The sequence below is a fragment of the Pipistrellus kuhlii genome, unplaced genomic scaffold (genome assembly GCF_014108245.1).
Source record: "Pipistrellus kuhlii isolate mPipKuh1 unplaced genomic scaffold, mPipKuh1.p scaffold_m20_p_8, whole genome shotgun sequence".
NCBI lineage: Eukaryota > Metazoa > Chordata > Mammalia > Chiroptera > Vespertilionidae > Pipistrellus > Pipistrellus kuhlii.
Window position 1 is genome coordinate 10,744,513 of NW_023425584.1, and position 25,939 is coordinate 10,770,451.

The 25,939-nt window shown below is 36.1% G+C and overlaps 1 protein-coding gene across 2 annotated transcripts in view; it reads right to left on the minus strand.

The window, feature by feature from the left end:
• The window catches only part of GABRG2 (gamma-aminobutyric acid type A receptor subunit gamma2), an 81,834-nt gene that overhangs the window by 25,967 nt on the left and 29,928 nt on the right, over nucleotides 1-25,939 (minus strand). For both annotated transcript variants that reach the window (XM_036424533.2, XM_036424532.2), the window contains exons 5-6: nucleotides 24,047-24,129; nucleotides 20,858-20,995 (exon numbers count right to left, since the gene is read on the minus strand). In XM_036424533.2, coding sequence (XP_036280426.1) covers nucleotides 20,858-20,995; nucleotides 24,047-24,129 — 221 coding nt within the window. The remainder of the gene's footprint in view (nucleotides 1-20,857; nucleotides 20,996-24,046; nucleotides 24,130-25,939) is intronic.

Below are 25,939 nucleotides of genomic sequence, written 5' to 3' on the forward strand. Positions count from 1 at the left end.
AATCAGGAGTGAGTATGCAAATTAACCCAGCAAAATGGTGTTTTAATTTGCATACACAGGTGCCAAGCTGCTGAGGGCGGGGCAGGACACTTGCATCATCGCCATGGCAATGACACAGGCATTATGTACCACCTCAGCTGCTCCAGGCCTCTGGGCAGTGTGGGAAAGCAGAAAGGTAGCTCCATGCAAGAGCAAAAGGCAGCTCCAACCAGAGCAAAGGCGGTGCTGGCAGCTAGAGGAAGGAAAGCCCATTCTTGCATGAAGCTTTGTGCATTGGGCCTTTAGTAAAAATATATTCTGATATATTTTTGGTCTGATAACAAAGATTGCTCCAAACTCTAGGCTTACTTTTAAATATTAAGACAATGTAAAATTGATGATAAACTATTTTTACACTGATTTTTATTATTTATTTTTCTTCATATTAGTGAAATTCATTCTAATCTTTCCTAGATTTAAGAAAATGAGCACCATTGTAATGGAAGTTTACTGGTCATTTACTCAATATCTCATTCTTTCCTTTCTCTTTGGCCAAAATACCCTAATTTCCCTTTAGGAATTTACTTTTCTCTTTTCTCAGCCATTGAATTTGTATAAGCATCTTACTCCTGTGGCTAGAGTGATTCAAGGATGTGAATCAGAACAAATTCAGAGCCAGTAAAGAGACATATCAGAAGCTACAAGCAGAGGCTCTTTTGTTAGTGTGGTGGGAAGATATGAGATCTGGTCTCATTGGATCATTATTACTACTAAGTGAGAAGTTGGATCTTCATGGTGGATCATCCACAGACTAGAGGATGAAGCCAAACCATGGATAGAAGAGGAAAGACAAAGACAGAAGTCAGATCTTTGATAACATTTTTTTGAGTAACTGAATTTGACTTAAATAATCCTCCTGTCTGTCACATACGTTGATTCTCAAAGTAAATTTTGCTTAGAGTACTTTGAGACAAAGGGAATGTGACTGTCTTTAAATAATTTGGAAAATGTGGACCATTCTTTCTTGAGTGGAACCAGTGACCAAGTAGGCTTTAGAACTTCCCCAAGACTGCACTGAGCATCTCTTATGTATTTACTCAAATTCGTGCCACAAGCAGGGGCGTCACTGAATGCATCTTTTTTTTTTTCCAGTGAATTTATAATTATCTATTTGGAGAGGCAACAAACATATATGCAATAATTAAGGAAACACTAAGTGCTTAGCTAATGGTAGTGACTATCAGTGTAATAAAACAGCAGTGTAATAAAACAGCAGTGTAATAAACAAGAGTCAGGGAAGATTTCATGCACACAGTATCATTAGACCTTCGCTTTTGAAAGGCTGTGCATGATTTGACCAGAAAGAAAGGAGCTGAGTATTTTAAGGAGGAGGAATAGAATTGTAGTGGATGGTAATGAAAAAACCAATACTACCCTATCATTCATTCAGTCAGGCCCATTCCCCACATCTGAGGATAATCCTGTGATGTAGACAATATTAATTATATTTTATAAAAGAATTAGTTTAGTTTTGCTTTGGTTTGATTTGGTTTTTATAGGCACAACATTGCACTAGAGATCTAACTCTATGAATTGCATTTAAATATTCAACTCCCTGCCTAATTTTGATCAATGTAACTAATAAATAATAAAATTCGGTGCAACTCTCCGCATAAATCAAAATTACTTCAAAATATGTAAATACATTTTGTCTGATGTGTGTGTGTGTGTGTGTGTGCATGTGCACACACGTTCCTTAATATGTCAGCAAAATATTTCAAGCTCTAAGATAGTGGAATAAAGATATATATGAAACTAATCTCACTCAATCCCACAAATTCTATTATGCTTCTCTGTATAATTTAAAGTTAACAACTTTTTAAAACCCGACTTTTGCCCTCAGTAACACTAAGACATCACAAAGCCAGTAAAAGCATTAATTTATTCATCCGTGCATAGTTCTATCTGACCCTTTGATTGCAACTCTTACACATTTTACAAGCACAGACATTTAAATGCCAAACTAAGATCTTTCAGCACAAACAGGAATTAATTTTCCTGATGTCACCTTCTCACTCTCTGTTGAAGCCAATACTGGTGAGAAGTGCAAGCCTGGAATTTTGAATAGTTTTCTGTGATAAGCCTACAAATAATTATATTAAGCAATACTCCCTTGAACTAGTCTAGAGAGATCACATTGATATTTTTTCTGCTCTGTCCACATTTCTATGCAACCCAGTTTCTCCCTGTTTTCAAGATTCAGTCAAATGCTTGTTTATCCACAATTCTTTGTTTTAGCTCCCTTCCTTTAATTCTACAGTGGGTGGTCATAGAACACCTACTATGTGCCAGGTCCTGAGCTGGCTGCCAGGGAGATGACCATGAAGTTGGGCTTCCATGGCATTTCATCTGCACTCAGGCTTATAAAGGAGATGTCCTGTCATCCAGTACAAAGAGTCTGCAGTAGGTTGTTAACTAGAAGTGATCTATCATCAGGTATTAGTAAATATGATTTATACAATGTTTTAAAATGCATTTTAACCTTAAAAATATACACTTTATCATCATTGAAAAAACAAACAGATCCAAGGCTTTTTTTCTTTGAATAAGAACCTGCCAATCATGTATCACTTTTCATACATGAATCACATATGAATTCATCCAGTTTTAAAATATCAAATGTAAGATTTAAAAAAATATATGTTTATTTTATAATAACTTATAATTAGCCAACAGCTAAATGTATGCCTCTCTGTAGTATTTAATATATTATTAAAATAGTTTAACTTTTACAAACAGATCTGGTTAGAAATTCAGCAGACTGGCTAAATATTAAATTCAAAGAATTTTAAGGACATGTAATATAGTAGCCCATAAGCCTCAAATATTCAAATTGGCTTGGACATCAGTCAGTACTTGCTGCAGAGATAATAGAGAGGGCAGCTGCATAGATTAGTTTGAAGTGAATTAAATAAAGGGAGTAAAGAGCACTTCTACGGTTTTATAAGTATTTGAAGAACTAACTAAAATAAGTAGTCCTTACACTTCCTAAAAGTGAGATGCATGCCTCATATTACTTTTAACCTGTTATCTCCTGACACAGTGTTTTATTTATCACATGTGCTCTGGAAATACTAAACGAATGATGAACAAAGTAACTAACTGAAGAACACCTTGGTTAATGAGAGAAACATTAGATTTTATACCATGTTTAATAGGGATTCTTAATGTAATTTGGCAAGCTTCTTTGCTGTATAATGCTGTATAAATGATCCTATAGAGTTATGTATAATGCTTTGCAATTAAAAAGTCATTTTCACATACATTAATCTCACTTAATTATTATAAAGATTCTAAATAGAATATTTTAGTCCTTATTTATAAGCATGGAAACTAGCTCAGAAACTTACGCTTGTCCATCTAGTTTGCAAAGATGGCACCAGAGCTCTGGGTATCTGCCTCCTCATCCAGAATTCTCCCAGGTCTCCCTCTTTAGCTAGAAAGATGAATCCTTCGAGTAAATGCTACAGTACCAGAGTGCTGATTGCAACTTCCTAATGTCACCATTGCGCATAGAATTCTAGTAGGTATGGTTTCATGTCAGGCATGGGATTTCAATCCTAGAGCTCAATATATATATATATATATATATATATATATATATATATATATATATATATATACACACACACATATATACATACTGTCCTTGACTATGATCTATTATATTCTCCCAGGCCACAGACAGGACTCCTGTGGAACTGATGGTGGATCAAAGGTTGACTGTAGCATCAAATGACTATCATATCTAGAGATCAGAGTTCTTTGGATGCAAAGCTCATTCCTGGAACTTCCATGGGAGAGAAACACAAAAAGCAGGGGAAGACAAGCAGAAACCTTACAGCATCTCATTCACACAGCTACAGAAACCTAACTCTGGCTGAGTTTTTAGTGAAGGCTCCCCAGGCAAACTCCATTTCTCAGAGTGTGGCTGGCAGCTGGTCTCTGCAGACACTTCTCTCCCACCAGCTTCTGCCTGGGAGGCACTCAGCATTGCAGGCCTGGGGGTGAGCATCCCTGTTGCCAGAAAGAGGAATAGGTGGAGGTAGGCACTTCACAAACATAAACCCCTGGAGCAGTCACGATTAAGAACTACAATAGTTCTTAAACCGGTTAATGACTATACCAGTACTTTCCAATTATATTCCAAAGGTGTACTAAGGTATTTTAAAATTTTGAGATATTTTTAGGATAATAGTTTCTTCATTCAGGAAGGAAAAAAAAAAAGAGTGAGGATGACATACCGTGCTATTGAAGCATGTATGCATTGATGTGCTCTGGTGCAGTAAAAAGTATGAGTTTCTGTGCATGATGCTTCATTAGGTTTGTCACAGAGATTCATGTAAAATTATTTAAAATTCACTTAGATACAGCTCATTGTCATCCCATTAGACTGTCAGCTGCTCAAGGGCAAGAACCATGTTTAATTTATCGCCTTGGACCCTAATAACGGTGCTGAAACATGGGAGGTCCTGAATGAATCACAGTGAAATGAACTCAGTTGATATCAGAGAGAGGAGCTAGCCAGGGCTTCCTTCGGTCGAGCGGAGCCACAGTGCACAGATGTATACAGGCGGGCTTTGCGATCTGAACTGAGTCTGACCCACTCATTAGACCTGTGACCTTGGGCAGCTTACACCTCCTTTGTGACCCTCTATTTTTATTTTTCATTTGTTAAATGGCTGTATTAACACCCACTGCCCTGGGGTCATTGAGAGAGAGAAATAACATTGACACTATTTACTATTTCAATAGCAAAAAATATCTTTAATTTTTCTTTTTAATGAAGTGAGGTACATTTTCTTTAGAGCAATAAAAATCCTGAGCCAGTTAGAAGAAAACAATGAAGATAACATTTCTTCTGTCCAGTACGTTTTGAGTGGGTTTGCCCACTAATTTGCATGCATCCTATACTGCTTATCTGACTATTCTGAGAGTTGCTGAAATTCAACAGTAAATAAGCCTCTCAAACAAAAGGAAACCGACACATTCAGGTGCCTGTGAGGCGACCTTTTCAATGTTTCTTTTCATTAGTTACCATATGGTGAGGGAACGAGATAGAAACTGGAGCAGCACTGTTGAAACTGCATTTAGCAAAAACTAGTCGCATTTTGACATGTGCCTTTTAGGCTTGCTGGTCTCGGATTATAGTGCTTTTAAGGTACATCATCACTGCAGAATCATTTCCCCCCATCTCTTCACCCCTCTCCCTCACCCAAGACATCCTCATGAAGGAAATGTACAGAGCAGAATGTTTAAGAACCTGGTTTGCTCTGATTTCGGACCCTCTATTTCTCTGACTGAATGTCACGGCTTGGACTGGGTACCTAATTTCCTTGAGTTACAGTTTGTTCTCTCTCAAAGAAGTTAGTAATCATATCTACTTGGAGTTTTTTATGGGGATTAAGAGATATACTTTATAGAAATTGCCATGTGCAGTTCTGCCATTTGCTTTCAATAAATAAATCATGTTATTCATTATTTCATTGACTAACTGTATTACCTTAAAATAAACAGCAATTATCCTGAGAGAAATGTTCAATGAGGCCATCAGTTTTAAAGAACTAAGCACTTGTTTCTCTCATGCCAACCAGAACAGAGCCTAGCACTCATACAAAGTTTGGTAATGCTTCTTGCATCCCCTCTTAGAGGCAGGAGACTGCACTCAGTGTGTCAAAATGAAAGCAGGCTTCTCTTAAAATGTGTTTCTAAAATGCTACCTGAATTCTATGTTTGCACCCTACATTCCTCATGTAAAGGTTTAATATTTCAGTCCCAGAAAAGTTAAAGGGCTGAGATTAGCCCTGCTCAGTTCTCTTGCAAACCCCTAGGGACTTCAAAACTGTCAAATGCTACAGGTTCCTTCTTGGCATGAGATGACAATGCATTAGTCCTAGGGACTGCAGAATCCATTCTTCCGTCTCCCTTTGTATGTAACTTTATTTACCATTTCATTTCCAAATTCAGCCTTGATTTTTTTTAAAAAATAGCAATCCCCCTGCCCAATATATATATCAGAAGTTTACCTTCTGTGTTGCTTTAATAATTCCTCTGATTGTTATTGGATTGTTATTCTCATGAAGTGCTAATGACAAAATCTGATCACAGTACCCAAAATGAGAACAGAACCCGAGTCACACTCCCAGCCTGCTCCTTCTGGAGCTGGGATAAATGATTCATTTTTTTTTTCAAGTCTTCATTTCCTTACTGGCACAAACATTAGTATATATATGTATGTCAAAGAGGAAAGAAAATAAGTAAAATGTATATGAAAATCTCCCTCCTGTTAGAGTCTGGAGTGTGCCATGGGACCTAGAGTCAAGTCCCCATCCACTACCTGCACATGCTTTGAAAATGCAGGAGACTTAGACCTGGCTGGCCCTACTCCCATTGGATGAGACCCAGACCAGCCCCACCCTCATCAAGCCCGTCAGATCCCCCAGCCCAGCGCTGGGAAGGGGGCACAATCTCAGGTCCCTTGTCCACCCCGCCAGGCGGGGGGCATGGCATGAGATCTCTCAGCCTGGCACCAGGGTGCAGGGCGCAGCCTAAGGCCCCTTGTCAAGCCCTGCCAGGCAGAGGGCACATCCTGAGGTCCCCTGTCAAACTCTGCCAGGTGGGGGACATGGCCTGAAGTCTCCAGTCAATCCCCGCAGAGCAGGGGGTATAGCCTGAGATCCCCCGGCCTGGCACTGGGGTGAGGGGGTGTGGCCTGAGATTTCCCAGCTTGGTGCTGGGGTTGGGGCACGGTCTGAGGTCTCCGTCAAGCCCCATGGGGTGGGAGGTCCTTTTCCCCAGCCAGGCACCATGTAGCCTCAGGTCCCTGTTGTTTGGTTGTGACGTTATGGCATCCTGGCTAATTTGCATATTTCTCTATTTTATATGTATATAAAATATATTTATATGGCCCGGTGCACAAAATTAGTGCATGGGGTGTGTCCCTCAGCACAGCCTACACTTTCTCTAATCTGGGACCCCTCAGGCGATGTCCATCTGCCAGTTTAGGCCCGATTTCTGAGTGATCAGGCCTAACCTAGCAATCGAATATCTCTCTTGCAATCCGGAACTGCTGGCTCCTAACCACTCACATGCCTGCCTGCCTGCCTGCCTGATTGCCCCTGACCACTCTACCTGCTGGCCTGATCACCTCCAAATGCCCCCTGCCAGCCTGCTCACCCCAACTGTCCCCCCACTGTCCTGATCACCCCTAACCACCTCTGCCTTGGCCCTGCCACCATGGCTTTGTCCAGAAGGATGTCCAGAAGTTCTCCTTCCCAGTCTAATTAGCATATTACTCTTTTATTAGAATAGACATATCTTAAGTCTTAACTCCAAGGCTTTAGACATCAGATTTCCAGGAGCCTTATAGATAATTAGTAAAAAAGTGATGATGATGATGATGATGCTTTGTTATAAATCATTTTCACATCCATTGTCTGATTTGACTCTCTCTACACCTGTCTGAGAAAAGACGCCTGCTATTGTCATGTATACCTTACTGACAAGAAGCTGATGCACCAGGGATGAAAATAATTTAATCAAGGTGATGCCAACAAGTTAGAGGCAGGCCTGGGAGTGAAACTGGATTTTAAGAAATATTAAAGCTTTTCTTTCAGACTCCATGATATTGTAACTAATAATTTAAATTTCCAAGCTACTATGAAAAATACTAAAGCACATGCCGTTTATCCTACAGAAAGCATCGAATGCGCCAAGGTTTTCCAGAAAGCATAGAAGTAGACATACGTCATCTTTTTTAACTCTGCTGCATGTTTACATGAATCTTTGAAAAGCACCTAGCACAGTGTCTCACATAGATGTAACATGCTCAATAAAAGCTGGCTTTAACACCCACAAATCAACATCAAGTCATTATCAACATGATTTCTCTGTGTATAGATTAATAATTAATAGTAGCAGATTTCTAGGACCAAAATACCTCCTACTACTGACTTGTCCAGTGGGGGCCAGTGAAATGGAAGTCCCTTGTTAAAATTAGACTAGAGGCCTGGTGCACAAAATTTGTGCACTGGAGGATGGGATTCCTTCAGCCTAGAAGGCACCCTCTTGCAGTCCAGGAATCCTCAGGGGATGTCCCTGCAGGGAGTGGGCCTGAGCTGCTATTGGACATCTTTAGTGCTTCTGCAGAGGCCAGAGAGGCTCCCTGCCACTGCTGCTGTGCATGTCAGCTGTCAGCCCAGCTTGTGGCTGATTGCACTGACCACCAGGGGGAAGCTCCTGTCTTGAGTGTCTGACCCCTGGTGGTTGGTGCACATCATAGCGACTGATCATTCCCTGTTTGGTGGATTTGTGTATTACCCTTTTATTATATAGGATTAGTCTTACACAATGACAAGGAGACAGGGGCTTGGGGACTTAGATGCTATTGTTTAATCCTAGTTTTATTAATAATTGGACAAAAGAAAATGTTTTAAATTATTGATAGATAAAGTACTTCATCTGTCAATAGAGAAATAATTTAAAGAATGTTTCATAGAGGAAGGGTTAAAATTTTAGCTCATTGTTATGACTAAATGAAATAAAACAAATTTTACTTGCAGCTACTCTATCTCCACTCTTTCCTAGGGCTGTTAGGGACATTCAGGATTTTTTTCCATGCAAAAAGTAACAGCAATCAAGACAGACTGACCTCTGCATTATTTTATGGCCATTCTTTATTAAATCGTGTTCAATTACTTTCTCCTGACATGAGGATGATTCTGGTTTATTGTTTCCTAGAAGTCACCACTGCCTCATATCTGTAAAATTGAATTTAGTAAGGGACCAATATTTATGGACTTGTTTTTTGTTGTAATTAATAAGCTGTCCCAGCAGTACAGCAGAGGAAATCTTGCCCATGTTTATAAAACCTGACAGTTCCTATCACCCCACAGTCATTTTCATGTTAATATTGTGTCTTCTCACCTCTTCTTCTGAAGCCAATTTTACATAAATAGGAATCATGGCTATAGGACATTGATAAAGTGAAGCAGGCCTAACCCCAAACATTTTTTTTTTTAAGAGGATAATTCTCAGAGTGAGAGACATGTTATACCTGGGCTCTATTTTCTTTGCCAGGTAGTCATTCTTTTCCCTGGCTGGGATGACATCCTGCCATATGATCTTGAGCTACACTTACCTACGTGGCTAGGTAGGTGGGCTAGGTGTAGGATAAATGATTATTCTAATGGTAAATGTTGGTTATAATTTTGTAGTTCAAACTATTTTCTATCTTTTCTACCAAGTTCATACCACAGAGGCTTTTCCTGGTGGCCCTTTGCTTGCCCCTGTGACTTGTTTTGGCAAATAGAATGTGTGTCAAGTGACACATGCCTATCATAGCAGACATTTCAAAAATCATTTTTAAAAATTATTTCTCCCTTTGACAATGAGAATCACAAGCCACAGAATGAAAAGAAATGGAGAAGAGCAATATATTACATATTAGTTTTAAACTACTGAGATTTGAGGGCTATTTGCTTAAACTGGCCAGTACTATATAATTTTGCCTTATTTGTATACAACCAGCTTTGGATAGACAGATGATAAATAGAAAGATATACAGACAGACAGATGGACAAATAGATGCCATAACAATACAAAGAAAACAAATTACATACAGATAAAGATAAATGGCCAAAGGCAAGCCTTTCTGCAAATACAAATTCAGAAAAAGCTCTAGCTTTCATGTCATCACTGGATTGGAAAATCAACCTGTTAGGAAAATGGGTGTCTGTTTAGTAACTTGCTCTTTGGTTTTGAACAAGGTCTTTATTGTCCATGGGTACAGGTCTGCAAGATTGGTTGTATATGATAATATCTCACCTGGAAAATGAGCATTATATTATAGAATTATTGTGCAAAGTTATTGAGGTGATCTATATAAAAAAAACCCAGTGGTTGTGATGCCATAATAACCAAAGACTGGTCACGAGGAGGCAAATGGGCAGGGCCATGTAATTTTACGTGCTGGGCTTCTAATGTTTATATAAAGGGCTTACCAATGCTGGCACATCATGTCTGTCTTATTATTGTAGAAGGGTTATCATCAATACTGTTTTTTTTTGTTTGTTTGTTTTTTGGTGTGTGTGTGTTTTTTTTTTTTTTTTTTTGTGTTTTTTTGTGTGTGTGTGTGTGTGTGTGTGTGTGTGAATCCTTACTCACCCCAGGATACTTTTCCATTGAATTTTAGGGAGAGTAGATGAGAGAGGGAAAGACAGAGAGAAACATCAGTGTGAGAGAGACACAGCCATTGGTTGCCTCCTACATGAGCCCATCCCCCACTGGGGAGGAGCTTGCAGCTAAGATACTTGCCCTTAACCAAAATCCATCCTGGGTCCCTTTGGCCTGAAGACTGATGCTCTACTCATTGAGCCAAACCAGCTAGGATAGCATCAGTACTACTTTAATGGATTGCCAATTCACAGCATATATATTTCCGTCAAACTTATGTAATTAAGCTTTTAAAAATAAAATAAGATTATGCTAATCTCTGCTGATTACAAGTATTCTCTCTATTTAGGGTCCTAATTACTGTCCTTTCTCCTTTTGAAAGCATTGTCATAATAATTGTCCTATCCTGACCCTCTATCAATTTCTCATTCACAGTAAATTCACTTGACATCCACCCTTGTTCCTCATACCCACAGCAGGCCTATTTTTCCTGTGACAAATTCATTTTTCAGATCTTAACTAACTTATCAACCATCTCTATGGCAACACCCTGGGCCTCTTGCTCCCACAGTTGCCACCAAAGTTCTCTATACAAGATAGATAAAATAGATCTGTTAAATTTATGAGTTCCATAGAATCAGAAAACCAGAGGAAATTTCTGTTAGGAACTCATGGGGATATAGCAAACCTAAATATCCACCGGAAGTTTGCTTTTCACAGAGCTGCTAAATATCGATATAAGGAAAAACAACATAACATTTCAGTGGCAAAAACAACCTTCAATTTAAATCTAGTCTGTTGTTTTATTTTGAGATGAAGAAATTAAAGGGCAAGAGAGAAAAATCACTAGTTCAAGGTCACTCACCTATAAGGTAGCACAACCTCAAAGGCCACTCTTAAAAAGCAGTCAGAGTCTTTTGCTTTATGTCCAGCTATCTCATTTTATCAAAGAAAATGGAGAACAGGGATTTATTACATAATGATAACTGTAATAGTATTCATCTTCAAAAAAGTATAATGGGAAAAGTGTTAATTGGCTATACGAAACTGCTAATCAGTAATGTGCAGGAAAATTGCAACAAAGCTTTTGGTTGCTTGGATGTGGACTGAAAAAGCAAAACACAGAGAAGGCTAGATGCACAGATGTTTATATAGGAAACTTCAGAATTATATATTTACTTTAAGTCCATCTTCCATGAAAGTTGATCACATAGCTAATGTGAATGAACTTAAAGTCAATTTGAATTGTATGTACTAGACAGTTATGATAAATAAACCCAGTTTTGGAATGTAAAAATCAAGTGAAACCTAGGTCAGCCAGGTTCTAGCACTTCTCTGTAACTCATTATATATTCTCAGGCAAGCCTTGGTTGAGTAATAAATATCATATTCATCTCTTAGAGCATGGTTTCATGATAGAAACTCCCTTTGTCTATGAAAGGGAAAACTATTTTCACATACACATATGTTTTCTCATTTGATCTCATCTTTCATTTTCCCTATTTTTAGGAAGAGATAGAGGCACATAATTTTCTAAAATAAGGAAATAGTTATTTAAGAAGAAAGACATATAGCCCTGAAAATACAACAGGAAGTGGTAGGGACTCTGGGAAACCCAAGATTGTGCCTTACCTATTGGGGCAGGTCACAATTCTGCTCTGCCCAATCATTTTCAAATGCCAGTGAAGACCCCAATGTTGACAATGGAAAGATGTTTAAAATTCCCATGCAAATTTTCCCAATTGTTCAATGTTGACTAAAATAAATAAAATTTAACTCTGTCCTTGTCTAATGATCGGTGATCTAGGCTAGAGTTAGACAATTTACTATAAGCAACTTTGTCTCTTTGGAGTAAGTTTGTTGTAAGTAAAATTAAAATTGGGCTTGATCTTCAAGATTTAGCCCTAATTTTTATTTTTATATTAGTATAACTTTAGTCTCTGTCACTAATCTTAGTAAGAAACCACCAACTAAGAAAAGCAATTATTAGGTGGTTACAATTTCTGTCCATAATTGCATTATCTCTTATCTCGTTAACAAGTAGCTCTTACACAGCCCATGAATTACACATTTCATTTTATATTATAATATATGAAGCAATGAACAATAGATATAATGATGGAAAACAAGGTGTGTGATACTGTAAGTAATATGAGTGTAGGAAGATTAAAAATTGTTTTTGGAAATTATTCCAGTGAACTCAGTTTTCTTTTAAATTGCAGCTTTCATATTATCAGCAATACCACTTATTGTACTTCAGTATTCATAAATAAAGATATATTGCTGGTAGAAAAGCAATTATGGGTAAAACAATTAGGTTTGTGGTGGGGATAGGAGAACTGTAATTTCAAAAAACACTTCTTGTTAGGATTTATTTTTGTCATAGTTCTGAAAGATGGTTTATAGCAGAAGCAGTTAATTTGGGGTGGGTACATAGGAAGACAAATGTGAACAATTATACATTTATGATGTGATTTATTTGTTAAATGTGAAGCATTGTCAATTTTTGAATAGCAGAAACACCCACATTCATAAAAGTAAACAAAAAATATTTATACTACCGTAAGTCATGTTTAACATATTTGTCAATCTCTTTTCTTTGAACTTTTCTGCCTTATTGAATGTACTAATTGATTTTCTAAACCCAGTAGATTACAGGATTGGCAGATGAGGGTGGTAAACAAATTCTGGTCAGTCCTAGTTTGTATACCCAGTAAATTCTTTCCTGGTCTGTTAAATACTGCTATGTGCTATGATCCTCATAATAGCTTCCTTTTGAAGAAAGAAATTTGTTTTAAAAAATGAAAATTATTTTCCTTATTGCTATTCACTGCCCATTACAGTCTCTGACATGCTTAAATTTACATATCTCAATGCTGGAGAGCATTCTTTTCTGAAAATGCAAAACTAAGATGAGGAAATTATTCGATTGTGTCAAATAGAGTAAAAGAAATGAGCTGAATACACAACATGGTGTCTGTAGATTCATTCGGTCTCCATAATTTCACTCACATTTCTATATTTTTTTAAAAACACTGTTTTACATTTATTTTGGGGTAGCAGCTGGACAGGAGGGTTCTATTATATCAATCACACTGATGAATGTGTCTTTTGAACACAGAAAAATGAGATTTTTAATTGAGTTAGGAAACACCAAAAACTTGGATAAAAATTAATGTTATTTCCATCTGGTTGATTTTGATAGACTGTAAAAATAAGATACTAATCCTCGGAACTACTGTAAATACAGTCATGCAAACCTTTTATTGTGTTTTATTTCTGATGAGATTTCTCTTTGGAGAAAAATTTTATACAAATACAGTGGATCCAACAGTTCATAAAGTCCAGATTTGGGTGGTAACCCTTAGGTCTACTTAGCAAGTGAATGATAACATCTCATATGCAGTAAACATGTTTTGGAAAAATGAAAAAAAAAATATCATTGCTTAATTGTTTCTCACTTGATCTTATTTCTATGTGTAAATATAATTGCTATTTCTACAAGTTAACATTTAGTTGATGCCTGCATGCATTTGTCATATTAAGAGAGGTTCTTTCATTTGCCTTTGTAAAATTAGCTCTTATAAAGCTTAGAAATAACTTTCAATTAATTCATCTTTTAATCTAATTTGGATCTGGATAAATAACTATTTTATTGAATATCCTTGGAGAAATTACTTAGCCCCTATCAACTTAAGTTGCTTCATCTGGCAAATCTTTCTTAGAAGTTTGTTGAGAGAAATAAAAATGATATCATGCATGTTGCACAGATGTTAGGAAGTTATAAAACCCATTGTCCCTTCCTATAATAGCACACAAATGAGCTACACGTTCCAGCCCCATTTTATCTTGTCAGAACATGCAACTAGTTCTTGCCAATGGAATGTAAGCCGAAATGAAACAGGTCACCTCTACACCAAACATTTTCCAAATTTTAATAGGACTTCTCTATGCAACCTCTATCTTCCAACTCCTATTTCCAGTGGGTAATGCCAGAAAAACCTTGGAACTTAAAAATTCCAATGTGAGATTCTTAAATGTCATATATGAATATTGCAACTGAAAGAAAATAACAAAAATATTTGGGTATATATAAATAGAGAGAAAAAAGGGTGTCATTCCCCCTAAATTAAAAACTTAATGGAGTTTTGCATTAGACTTGCTTTAAAAACATGTTGAAAAGTTAATGAAGGAAAACATTTTAGGAGAACATTAATTTATAAAGAAAATTCTCCTACATTATACATGTATTGTGTGACCTTGGTTGCATCAGAGGTTATGGGTAGCTCTAAGAACAAAGACTTTAAAGGGGTATCTAGTCAAATGCATTTATTTTAAAAATAAGAAAATTTCGCCCAGCTGGCATGCCTCAGTGGTTGAGCATTGACCTATGAACCAGAAGGTCATAGTTTGATTTCTGGGTTGCAGCCTCCCTCCTGAGAGGGGGGCATAAAAGAGGCAGCCAATCAATGATTCTCTCTCAATACTGATGTTTCTATTTTTCTCTTATTCTCCCTTCCTCTCTGAAATAACTAAAAATATATTTTAAGAAAATAAACTTTCATCTTAAGGTTCTTCCCATGGCTGTTAGAGGCTCAACTCTCTTTATATAATTTATACATTTTCTTCTCCTGAAACCATACTAATTTCTCTAAATTAAAGCTTAAAGAAAACAACACTATATTATTATGCAGTCTTCCACTGACTTATTTTAAGATAGTATGCTGCTTCAAGTAATTTGAAAAGTTTACTATTGGCTAAAATGGGCTTACAACTTACCGTGACTTAGAAGTGCTGGGAGATTCTAGGATTTATGCTGTAGTTATTTACTTCTTATCACTTAGGTTCCTAATTTATTTTCTTTCAACATCTTCAGTGGAAAAAATTACCATTAATGTGTATCTTTTTAAAAATTTCATTTTTATTTCTTCCAACTAGTTCACTTCAATAATGAGTAAAAATCATCTTAATTAAAATACAGCCTGGCCTAGCTGGCATGGATCAGTGGTTGAGCATCCACCTATGCACTGGAGGTCACTGTTGTTTTTTTTTTTTTAAAAATTTATTATATTTTATTGATTTTCCACAGAGAGGAAGGGAGAGGGATAGAGAGCTAGAAATGTTGATGAGAGAGAAACATCAACCAGCTGCCTCCTGCACGCCCCCTACAGGGGATGTGCCTGCAACCAATGTACATGCCCTTGACCAGAATCGAACCTGGGACCTTTCAGTCCGCAGACCGACCCTCTATCCTATGAACCAAACTGGTTTCGGCTGGAGGTCACTGTTCTATTCCTGGTCAGGCATATCCCATGTTGGGGGCCCGATCCTTAGTGTACAGGAGGCAACCAATCAGTGAGTCTATCTCATTATTGATATTTCTCTCTTCCTCTCTAAAAAAACAAAAACAAACAATAACCGAGAAACATTCTAAAAAGAAACTATAAGCCTCTTAATTCTTAAAAAAACAATACAGCTTAGAAGATGGGAGCTTTTTAATTTTTTCCTATTTGGAGAGTTATTTGAATTATTTGATCAGTATACTAGTATATACCCTGACATAAGCAGAGAAGTTTGGACTGAGCTTTGTATTAAATAAGGCAAATTGGGCACAAAGACCTGGAGTATAACTTACACAGAAAAGGGAAGGAAGGTGGGAGAATAGTACGAAAGGTTAGGAATCAAGGAGTGAACAGGGACTTATTCATGGAGCTGACTTTTCTAAAGTTGTGGTCTACATGTTGCTGTTGGAAAGTAAGATGAATTTAGTGTATGTGAACTTTTTAACATTTATGTATTTCTTGCATTGGAAACCAAGAAAATATAACTAGGATGTGGAATCTAAGTAAAAAAGATGTTAAAGACAAAAAGGAAGTAAATAATAGTTAATGTACATGGGTTTGTAAAAAACAAAAATTATGAAGATGTTTCATGAAATGCTGATGTTTGCATTGCTAAAGACAATATGGGAGTTTACATTTTTATTCATTGACTTTTAGAGAGAGAGGAAGGATGGGGGAGAGAGAGAGATTTGTCGTTTTACATATTTATGAATTCATTGCTTGATTCTTGTATGTTCACTGACTGGAAACTGAACCCACAATGTTGGCTTACGAGGATGATGCTCTAACCAACTGAACTACCTGACCAGGGCCACAATATGGAAGTTTTAATGGCATTTTTATATGGGAAGACTGGGATGTAATATTTAATACTAGAAGCCTGATGCACGAAGATTCATGCTAGAATGGGCCTTCCTTTCCCTGGCTGCCAGCATTACCTTTCCACTCTGGCCCAGCCCTGGAGCCACCTCTTTCCACTCCAGTCCTGCCTTACCATGCTGCCCAGAGGTCCTGAGAGACCAGTTGTAGGGCGGAATGCCTGTGTCCTTGCCATGGAGATGACAAAAGCATCCTGCCCACCCTGGTATCTCAGCACCTCTGTATGCAAATTAACCCCATATTTGTTAGTTTAATTTGCATATCACTCCTGATTGGCTGGTGGGGTAGCGAAGGTATGGTCAATTTACTCATTTGTCTATTATTAGGTAAGATGGGAGATTGGGATACATTATTTTTAAATCATTGAGATGGCATTTGGATCCTAAAAACATAGGTTCCCCTATAAAACTAATTTTCCCTCTTTTCTAGCCCACATTTCACATTGAAAATATGAAGGAACAAAGTTCTGCTTGATACTAAACATTGAGTTAGATAATTTAATGAACTAGAAATGGGAGCATGACCAAAAAGAACAGTCTTCTACTTTAGAATAATCATTGAGTGATAGAAAAATACACATTAGGATCCTGCCTTGTTTATTAAATTGAGGGAAAAATGTACAGTTTTATACATATAGTTGTCATAAACAATCAGTTCTATTTATCTATTAATTAACAACAACTCTTGGCAAGCTATGTGCTAAAAGCATCATAAATATGGTAATTTTTGGAGTGATGAGATAGAAAAGGAGAAAAATGAATGCCCAGCAACATTAAGCAGAAATTATGACTTTATATGGTGGGTGAAAATGCTGTGAGGGGAATTAATGGGATAATGATGATGATAATGCCTTTCATATACTGAGACATTGTATGTGCTAGACAGTTTTCAGCATTTTAATGGAGTACCTTAATCCTCAGAGCAACCCAGCAATATTATTGAACTAAATTATATTAAATCGTGTATACAGGAAGGACAGTATTAAAACATGAGCTGCTTGACTCCAAGGGTGCGCATTCTTAAAAATTGTTTTACTTTGTTTTGGTGAGAGGGTGAGTGGAGGCCTCACTGAGGAGATGCTGTTTATTTAAACCTTAAAGTCACAAAGAAGGGATGAGTGGGGAAACCATTTAAAAGAGAAAGGAGGCTGAGATTCAGTGAGATTGGCTAGTTATAGTCAAGAAAACATAACTGATTAGTTTTATCACATGCTGGCAAATTATACAAAACAAAGCTGGGAAGTTCTTGAGATCAGGTGCTCACATATTAGGAACAATAACTTGTGCTTCATGAAATGTACTGGATTCTTGAGAAAAGGTGCAAATTGCGCCTGGGCCATGGTGGGGGTAACACAGTGTAGTGATGAAGAGCCTGAGTCTGCCAATAAGCCTCTTGAATTTATATCCCATCTTTCATAATGATCCTTGCTCGTCAATGAAACTCTAGGCGTCTCAGTTTCCTCACCCACAGTGTTACTGTCAGTGTTAATGATAGTAACTATGACTGTGATTATGAGAATTAAAGTAAGTCATTTATGTAAAATGTTTGCTATGGTGCATGTAGTTAGTATTCAGTACATGCTAGCTTTTATGGTTAATAAGTAAACAATAGATTGTAGAAGAGATTGAAAACAGGGAAGGACTTTATAGGCTACCAACGCAGTCCAGATGATAACAGACGGCATTGTGAACTAAGATAATGGCAATGGCAACTAAAAGAGGACAGTTACACAAGATATTTCATAAGCGCCTTCATGATTCATTAGGTGTGGGAGGCAGAGATGTGACTCTTTGAGTGTTCATGCCTGGCTCGCTATTTCCAGATATAGACTAACCAGGAAGACATGATGATTGGAGAAGAAATTATGGACCCATAATCTGTTTTGATGTATTGACTATGGATTAAAGATATTCTTCAAGTTTTATCAAACTGTCACCAAGACAATGTTTTAATCAAGTGTGATACAGATCAGCTGGTGGTAGGAGATGATCCGGGTGGTGGGTGCATGGGTTTTCTCCATGGTGAGAAAATTATTTCCTATGAAATGCTCTCTCTGTCCTGTTTACATCAAGTATGTTTTTACTTTCGTAGTAGCTGCATTTTCCTGTTGTTGTGTTTTCTAATACCTCTCTTTCTGTTTCTTTTTCAACATATTCCGAGTCTGGGGAACACAAATGTATATGCACTTAACATTTAAGAACATTTAAAAAAATATAAAAACATTTTTAATGAAATTTTGATACAAATTTCTATTTATATCAAATGCTTCTAGTTTATAATTATGGCCCTAATATGAACTTTTCTTTAAAAAGCATATAACTAAAAACAATGAACCAATTTAAAGAAAAAAATACTAAGGAACCAGCAGTAGAGTCACTTGGCTTAATAAAGTCATGAAAGATAGGCTTGAATGACTGAAGTTTAGAAATTCCCTACAGTAAACTAAGTACCAGTTCAAGCAATATTCCCACAGAGGCTCTTAAAGGAAAACATTTCTTATAAGTCTAGGAGAAAACCACATTGCAATAAATGGTTAAGATGAAAAAGGACTAGAACTAGATATTATTCTTGATATTCCAAGATTGTTGTTAGCATAACGGTAGATGTTAACTAATTATGTAGCTATGCTTGAAAAGAAACGAATGACATCAGGCATCAAACAAAAGAGCATGTGGAAAATTCCAGTCATTACAAAATCAACTGTCACAAGAATCAGGCTGCCTCTCGGCATTCGTGTTCAGTTTCAGTTCAGCCCTCTTCACAGAGGCAACTGTACAACAGGACTGCCCACAAAATACAAACCAGCAAGAGCACGGAATGGACAAGAAGACCAATGCAAAGGCTAACTAATATATTAAAATTTGCATTAAGTAGAAGTGATCAATTAGATGATGCTACTCAGTATCAAATCTGATCTGAATGCAGTATTGCTTTGATTTCCCTAGGAAGACTAGTAGCTTTGTGACACCTGGATGATGTTTCTTGCTCTGCTCTCAGTAAGTGGATGACTTACTTTTGGCAGCATCTCTTAAGAGACATTAAATACTAGATCATCCTCAATATGAGACAGTGGGAAGGGGCTGATGTTAGGCCCTTCCTCACCACCTTTTGGTTTTAATGCAACTCAGCTCAAATGACTGAACAAAAGATTGGATAGTCATGACTTTGTAGGTTCTGTTTTAGGGTGCTGAAATAATTATAGATATGAACATACAACAGAACTTGATGTTCAATTTCACATTCTGGAAGTGTGCAGACTTGGAGATTATTTTTACACATGTTCTTCCTTCCACAGATGGAAGATTTTACTTCTAAGGCAATCCTGAATCTTTTTTTGGCATGAAATGAAACACTGTTCTAGTACTTGATGGTCAGGCTTTTTAGTGAATAATGGAGTAGAAAGCCCTTTTAAAAAATATGTATTTGAGCAATTCTTTAACCCTCATTTGGGTTCCTTTTTCAAAATAAAAGAGTATTTAGGAAAAATCTGAAAATACCAATAACAATGTGAGGGCCAGATAGCTCTTTGAATTTGAGGTTGGTTTTTATGAAGGTAGAATGCTAAATTTCCATTTTTTATTAGGCCTTAAATTTTCTTCTGTACAAAAGACCAAGGCCTTATTCCCCATATGTCAGCACAAAACTGTGTCACTATGTCTTACAAGTTCCAGGGAGGGGGGGTGATTTGGGGAGGGGGAGAAAATCAGGTATATGTAAGTAAATCAACAGAAAACAGCTCACCTTATGGAAAGACATGTCTTAATAAATGACATCTCAGAACACAAGGTTTATATATGAGATTAGAAGCATTTTACTATTTTCCTCCTACATATAGTAAGCCTGTTGCAGCTCTTTTTGTTCACATTGGTTATCTGGGAAAACTGATGCCCTGAGAATTTCAATAATTTTCTCAATATCAACAGCTGGTAAATGATGGAGTTGGGGTTTGAACACAAATCTATTTGATACACCAGTGATGGAGTCGTTCAGAAGATTAACTTATTGAATGGAGAATTAGTCCATATTCTCCATGGTCACTTTTCTATATTTTTGCACAATTGATTTTTTTCTGTGCAATTACTTTAAATGCTTCTATTTTAATATGTTATGAAACATTTCTTAAAAGAAGAATTATATCTATAACTAATATTTTCTTTTTAAATAATTGCTGCCTATTCTTACTTAAAGAAAGTAAGCAAATAATTTACTAATCCAATTTGAATTCAGTTTGCTTCAGATTGAAATAATCTATTTATATATATTCTATTATACAAGAATACCAATATAATTTTCTCTAGTAAATTAAAAGACTTTAATTTTCTGAAAAGCACCAGTAGACAACTACTGAAAAGCCTTCTGGATCAGATAGACCAGAATTTTAGCTCTTAAAGGGTCAGTTAGAATTCTGTTTAAATGCATCTTACCAGAAGTTGTCTTCACTACTTCTGTGGTATTTCTCAGTCCAACAAATGAAAATTGATAAAGCCTCCAAGATCTTGTGTCACCCACTTCAACAGAGTTACGCTTCCATTGATAGATAATTTCTTCCCGTGGATAGCCATCTACCAAGAGGTGGGAAAGCACCCGTTTAAAATGATTATAAATGAACAAATGTAGCAACCACCTTCCAGGAACAAGACACTAAGGAATGTGCTGAGAGGGATAAAATTATGACTTAAGGAGAACCCTGGACTAAAGAGCCTCACCGTAGGAAAAATAAAATACAATGACATCCTATCCTAATGGGAAGAAGTTAGATTTAAAAATTATGAGGTTAAAATCTTCCCTGAAAGTCACTTAAATTGTATAGCAAATATACAATACATGGTTTAATATATACTATAATATATATGCAGTCTACATTGGTGTAAGATGTAATAAGTGATCAGTATGAATAGTACATATGTAAGATATTGTTTTAGCATGAAGGGACTCAACCAAGGCAAAATTTTGAGAGTCATGCAGAAACAGAAAATATTGAGAGAAGAGCAGCCTTAAGTTTCTCTCCAGAGCATGTATCCTTAGAAGAAGATGGTGGGGGGAAAATAACCTCAACATTTACATTAATTATTCTCTCTTTCTCATTTTCTGGGGGGATTTCATTTTAATGTACACAGAAATCTATAATGATAATGCAATGACTATCAGTACCATTTATTTGCCCAATACCCTAGACAAGTTTCTTAATGTTTTTTCCAAATCATTTGCTTCCTTATGGTGGTTATAATAATACTTATTTCATGAAATGGATGATCAATGTGTATTTAATGGATAAACATTACTATTAAGTAAATTATACAATAAAATCTTTTAAGTAAAAATTAGTTATATAGGGAGAGATTTAAAAAAATTAGAAAGCATCTCAACTATTTGTCTACTAATCATGCTATGGAAAGATGAGTCTTGATTATGGAGTCTGACTCACTACTTAGCATAAAATTCTTTTTGTCTCCCTTTTCTTCATTTTATTTTTCTTTGGTCCAACACTAGACTGTTGTGTACTTATTAATTAAGAAGAAGGAAAAGAGAAAGCAGTATCCCCTGATGGAGCAGGGGTTGGAGGCAGGATGTGCTGGAAACTGAGGAAAATAATGATATTAGGGAACTTCCTCTGGATAATGTAATTATGATTTAATTTTTGATAACAATAAGTAATATTAAGTTGTGTTTGGGTTCAGAAGACAGTTGACAATTGGTGACGTAATGACACAGAAATCACCAGTTATTAAGCTTTAGCTGATTCAGGAGTAATCCCAGTTGAAAGATCAAAAGAAAATTAATCTCCTAAAGCTTGGGGAAGCTTTCACTTAAAAAATATTCCATTCTTGGATGAAGTAAAACATATGAAATAAGTTTTATAATGAAACCTTTCTAAATACAGGGTGGGGCAAAATTGTATTTACAGTTGTATCAAGGAAGAGGTTATTCTTATATTATTTATTAATTATTGTATTTTTATATGAACAACTTTAAATATACTTTGGCACAATCCTGTTTATATGATACTAGAGGCCCAGTGCATGAATTTCATGCACCCTCAGCCTGGCCTGCGGGATTGGGCCAAAATTGACTCTCCAACATCCCCTGAGGGGTCTCGGTTTATGAGAGGATGCAGGCCAGTCTGAGGGACCCCACAGGTGCATGATTGTGGTCTGGGAATGATTTGGGAGGTTGGCTAATGGAGGAGGAACCACGGGAATGCTCTAGGGCATGTCCAGCCCATCTCACTCAGTCCTGATCTGCTGGACCCCAGCAGCAAGCTAACCTATCAGTCTGAGTGTCTGCTTCCTGGTGCTTAGTGCACATTATAGCGAATGGTCTACTATCTGCTCCCTGGTGGTCAGTGCATATCATAGCGAGCAGTTGAGTGGCCTTAGCATATCATTAGCATATTATGCTTTGATTGGTTGAACTAACAACTGGACCCTTAGCATATTAGGCTATTATTATATAAGATACAGAGATATTTTTCTTATATTTAGTTTATCATTACATCTGGAATTGATGTAATGATAAACTAATGATGGGTTCTTTCATCACTGATTTTTTTAAATGATGGTTATTATGATTTAATTGGTTCTTAGGAGTCTCTTCAATCTCTGGCTGGGAAATTATATTTATGAAAATAAAAAAAATTAAATTCATAATCAGTTTTCATTGAATTATATGTACAGTTGGCAGATCAATAAAAAGGGGGAGGTGAGCAACCTAACATATTTGCTGAATAAGTGGTGAGACAAATATTTGTTTTTAATTCAGGCAGGAAATAAGTGAAAGTTACTAAAGCTTAATGTAGTTTGTGCTAGAAACATCATGGATCTTTTTACTACAGTCTATAATCTGATTATGGTAATAATAACTAAGAAAAATAGAGCTTTTTATTGAATCTTGTGTATTGGGATAGCATTCCAAATATTTTACAAACAAGAGAGTATTGTGCTGGGCAGGCCTTATAAGCTCTGTTGGGTACCTGGGAATGTGGACTTACTGACTGAGAGATTTATCGATAGTAATTTGCTCAAGTCTATGATGATAGAGTTGGAATTTGAACTGGACCTATGGAATGACTGTAATCTGTCTTTTACTCACTGGTGTATATCTAGTTCTAGGTATTACTAGAACTCTAGGACTGGGAGGTAATTATTAATTTTGTTGTCTTTAACAGATATATAGAATTGGAATGTGTAAACCACGCTGTTAGATCTCTGCATCTTGACAGGTAAGGGAGAAAATAAGTTACAAATGTGCTGCTACTCTTCTCCTGGGCCCATGGAGGGAGGTAGATTATAATCCATTTTACCCCTTTCTATTCAGCAAAGGCCTGGTTTTACAATTCTTTTCAACTAAGGTCTTCTAGCAACCACTGCCAACTTATTAAATGTTTATACATCAGTGAAACTTATTCGTAACTCCTGATAAATTAGATCATTTTCTGCAAAAATCACTCTAATAGGACCAAGCTGGTATTATGATGAAAGAAACTGTCAAAATCTTCAGAGAAAACAACATTGCTTAACGCAATTTTGTATTTTCTGTAAATCTCCCAATTAATTGACAATGCAATTAGACTATTGGTGAGAGGAGATGCAGACTACAGAATGAGTGTTACTTACAACTGGAGAATTCCAAGGGGCAGGAGTGTTCATCCATTGGGAAATTGTGCAACTGTAATTGGCACTCAGCATCAATCGTCAACCTAGACAGAAATACATGAAAGATAACTAAAAATAATTTAGATATAGTTTTAAAAATGTACATTAGCACATTTTCTAATGACCATTCTTCATCTTTATTCCTGGGGAGTATGTCTTACATTCTTATGGATAACACAAGATGATTCTCACTGAAGAAATCCACTGAGTCCAGTGGGATAGCACTAAGACTTACTCTGGTCCCTTCACTTTCACAGACTGAACAGTAGGTTCTCATTGACCCCAACTCCACTTTTTTTTCAAACCTTAGTATCACAATATACATATATATATATATATATATATTTTTGCAAATTAATTGCACACATGAAATTGTTCATTGACTATATTTAACTTAACAGAACAAAATGTTTTAAGGACTTAAGTTCATTTACTGTTTGCATATAAATGAATGCTGATAATTCTCAGATCTCTGCTAATTAAAGAAGAACCTTCTGTTTGTAAGTGTTTGTTAGCTGTTAGCATTCAAATTACTACATGTGAGTTTTAAAATACCTGTTTCACAGAAGGATATTAGACATTTTACAATGGGACACCATGATGCCATTAACTAGGGTTTTATAGAGTAGAAAAATGTCTAATGGTAAACAGGTAATGTTGAATACATATACACAGACATACTAGAAATATGCCTGTCAATGAGTTTCAAATAGTTTACATCTGGGAATACTTATTAAACAATATAGGTTTTCTGGATCTCAATGGGCTGGAACTCTAGAAGGGAGAAAATTTGAAGGTGTTCAGATGTTTTGATCACTTTAGGAGAAAGTATGAACATATTCTAAAATTGTACTAGTGATAGATTGATATTTTAAATTTCACATTTGTTAGCTATATTTATTACAATGATATCTACCTTGAAGTAATAAAAATGTTATTTTTGATCATTTGTTAATTTAAAATATTTTGCAGTTTAGCATGATTTTTAATTTGTGAGATTTTATTTTTCTATAGTATAATAGAGCAACTACTGATCTTGAAATATAACTGATAATCACTGAGCCATTAATTGTTTATATGGCATGGGGTAAAGGTGAATTTTTCTGTCATTTAATAAGCATTATTATGGCTTTATTTTCTTTGAACTTGCCTGAAGTCACAAAGCTAGTGGCACAGTTGAAATCTGAACCCAAGATTATGATGTGTCTCCAAAGCTGGAGGTTTTAATCATTGTCACTCAATAATTATATGCTCTTGGAGAAAAGATTAGTTTTAGTCATATGTAAAACTTTAATTAAACTTGGTATATTTAGTATAATGTTTCCAAATTAAGTTAGAATTATTAAAATTGAAAACAATATAGATCATTTGCAGAAACAAAGATAAATACATACATATCTGCACACACACATTAATAACGCATTATTGATAAGAACAAGAATAAAATCATCTCAGTATAGATTGGCAACTCATTCAAACTTTGAATTTTATGAATGATGTTTCCCATAATTAAAAATTGTGTAGTGATTCTGCAAATCAAGGGAAGTGAGAAAAATGACTATACTGTTATGAGAATATAAAGTAACTTGAGATAGTGTCACTTAATACTTCAAAAGCTAGACCAAGCCCTGTTTTATCAAACTTTGGTTTTCACTAAGTTCTAATTACAGTCATTATTGTATCTCCAATTTAATAAAACTCATGATGAATTCAAAATATATATGATGACTTTCTTCTATACTTGTAGTCATTTTTTCCCTAGTGATCAACTCTGTTAAACTGATATAAAGGTTTCAAGCCATTTTATTTAATTTTGTATGTTGACTATTATGTAAGTTATTATGTATATGTCAC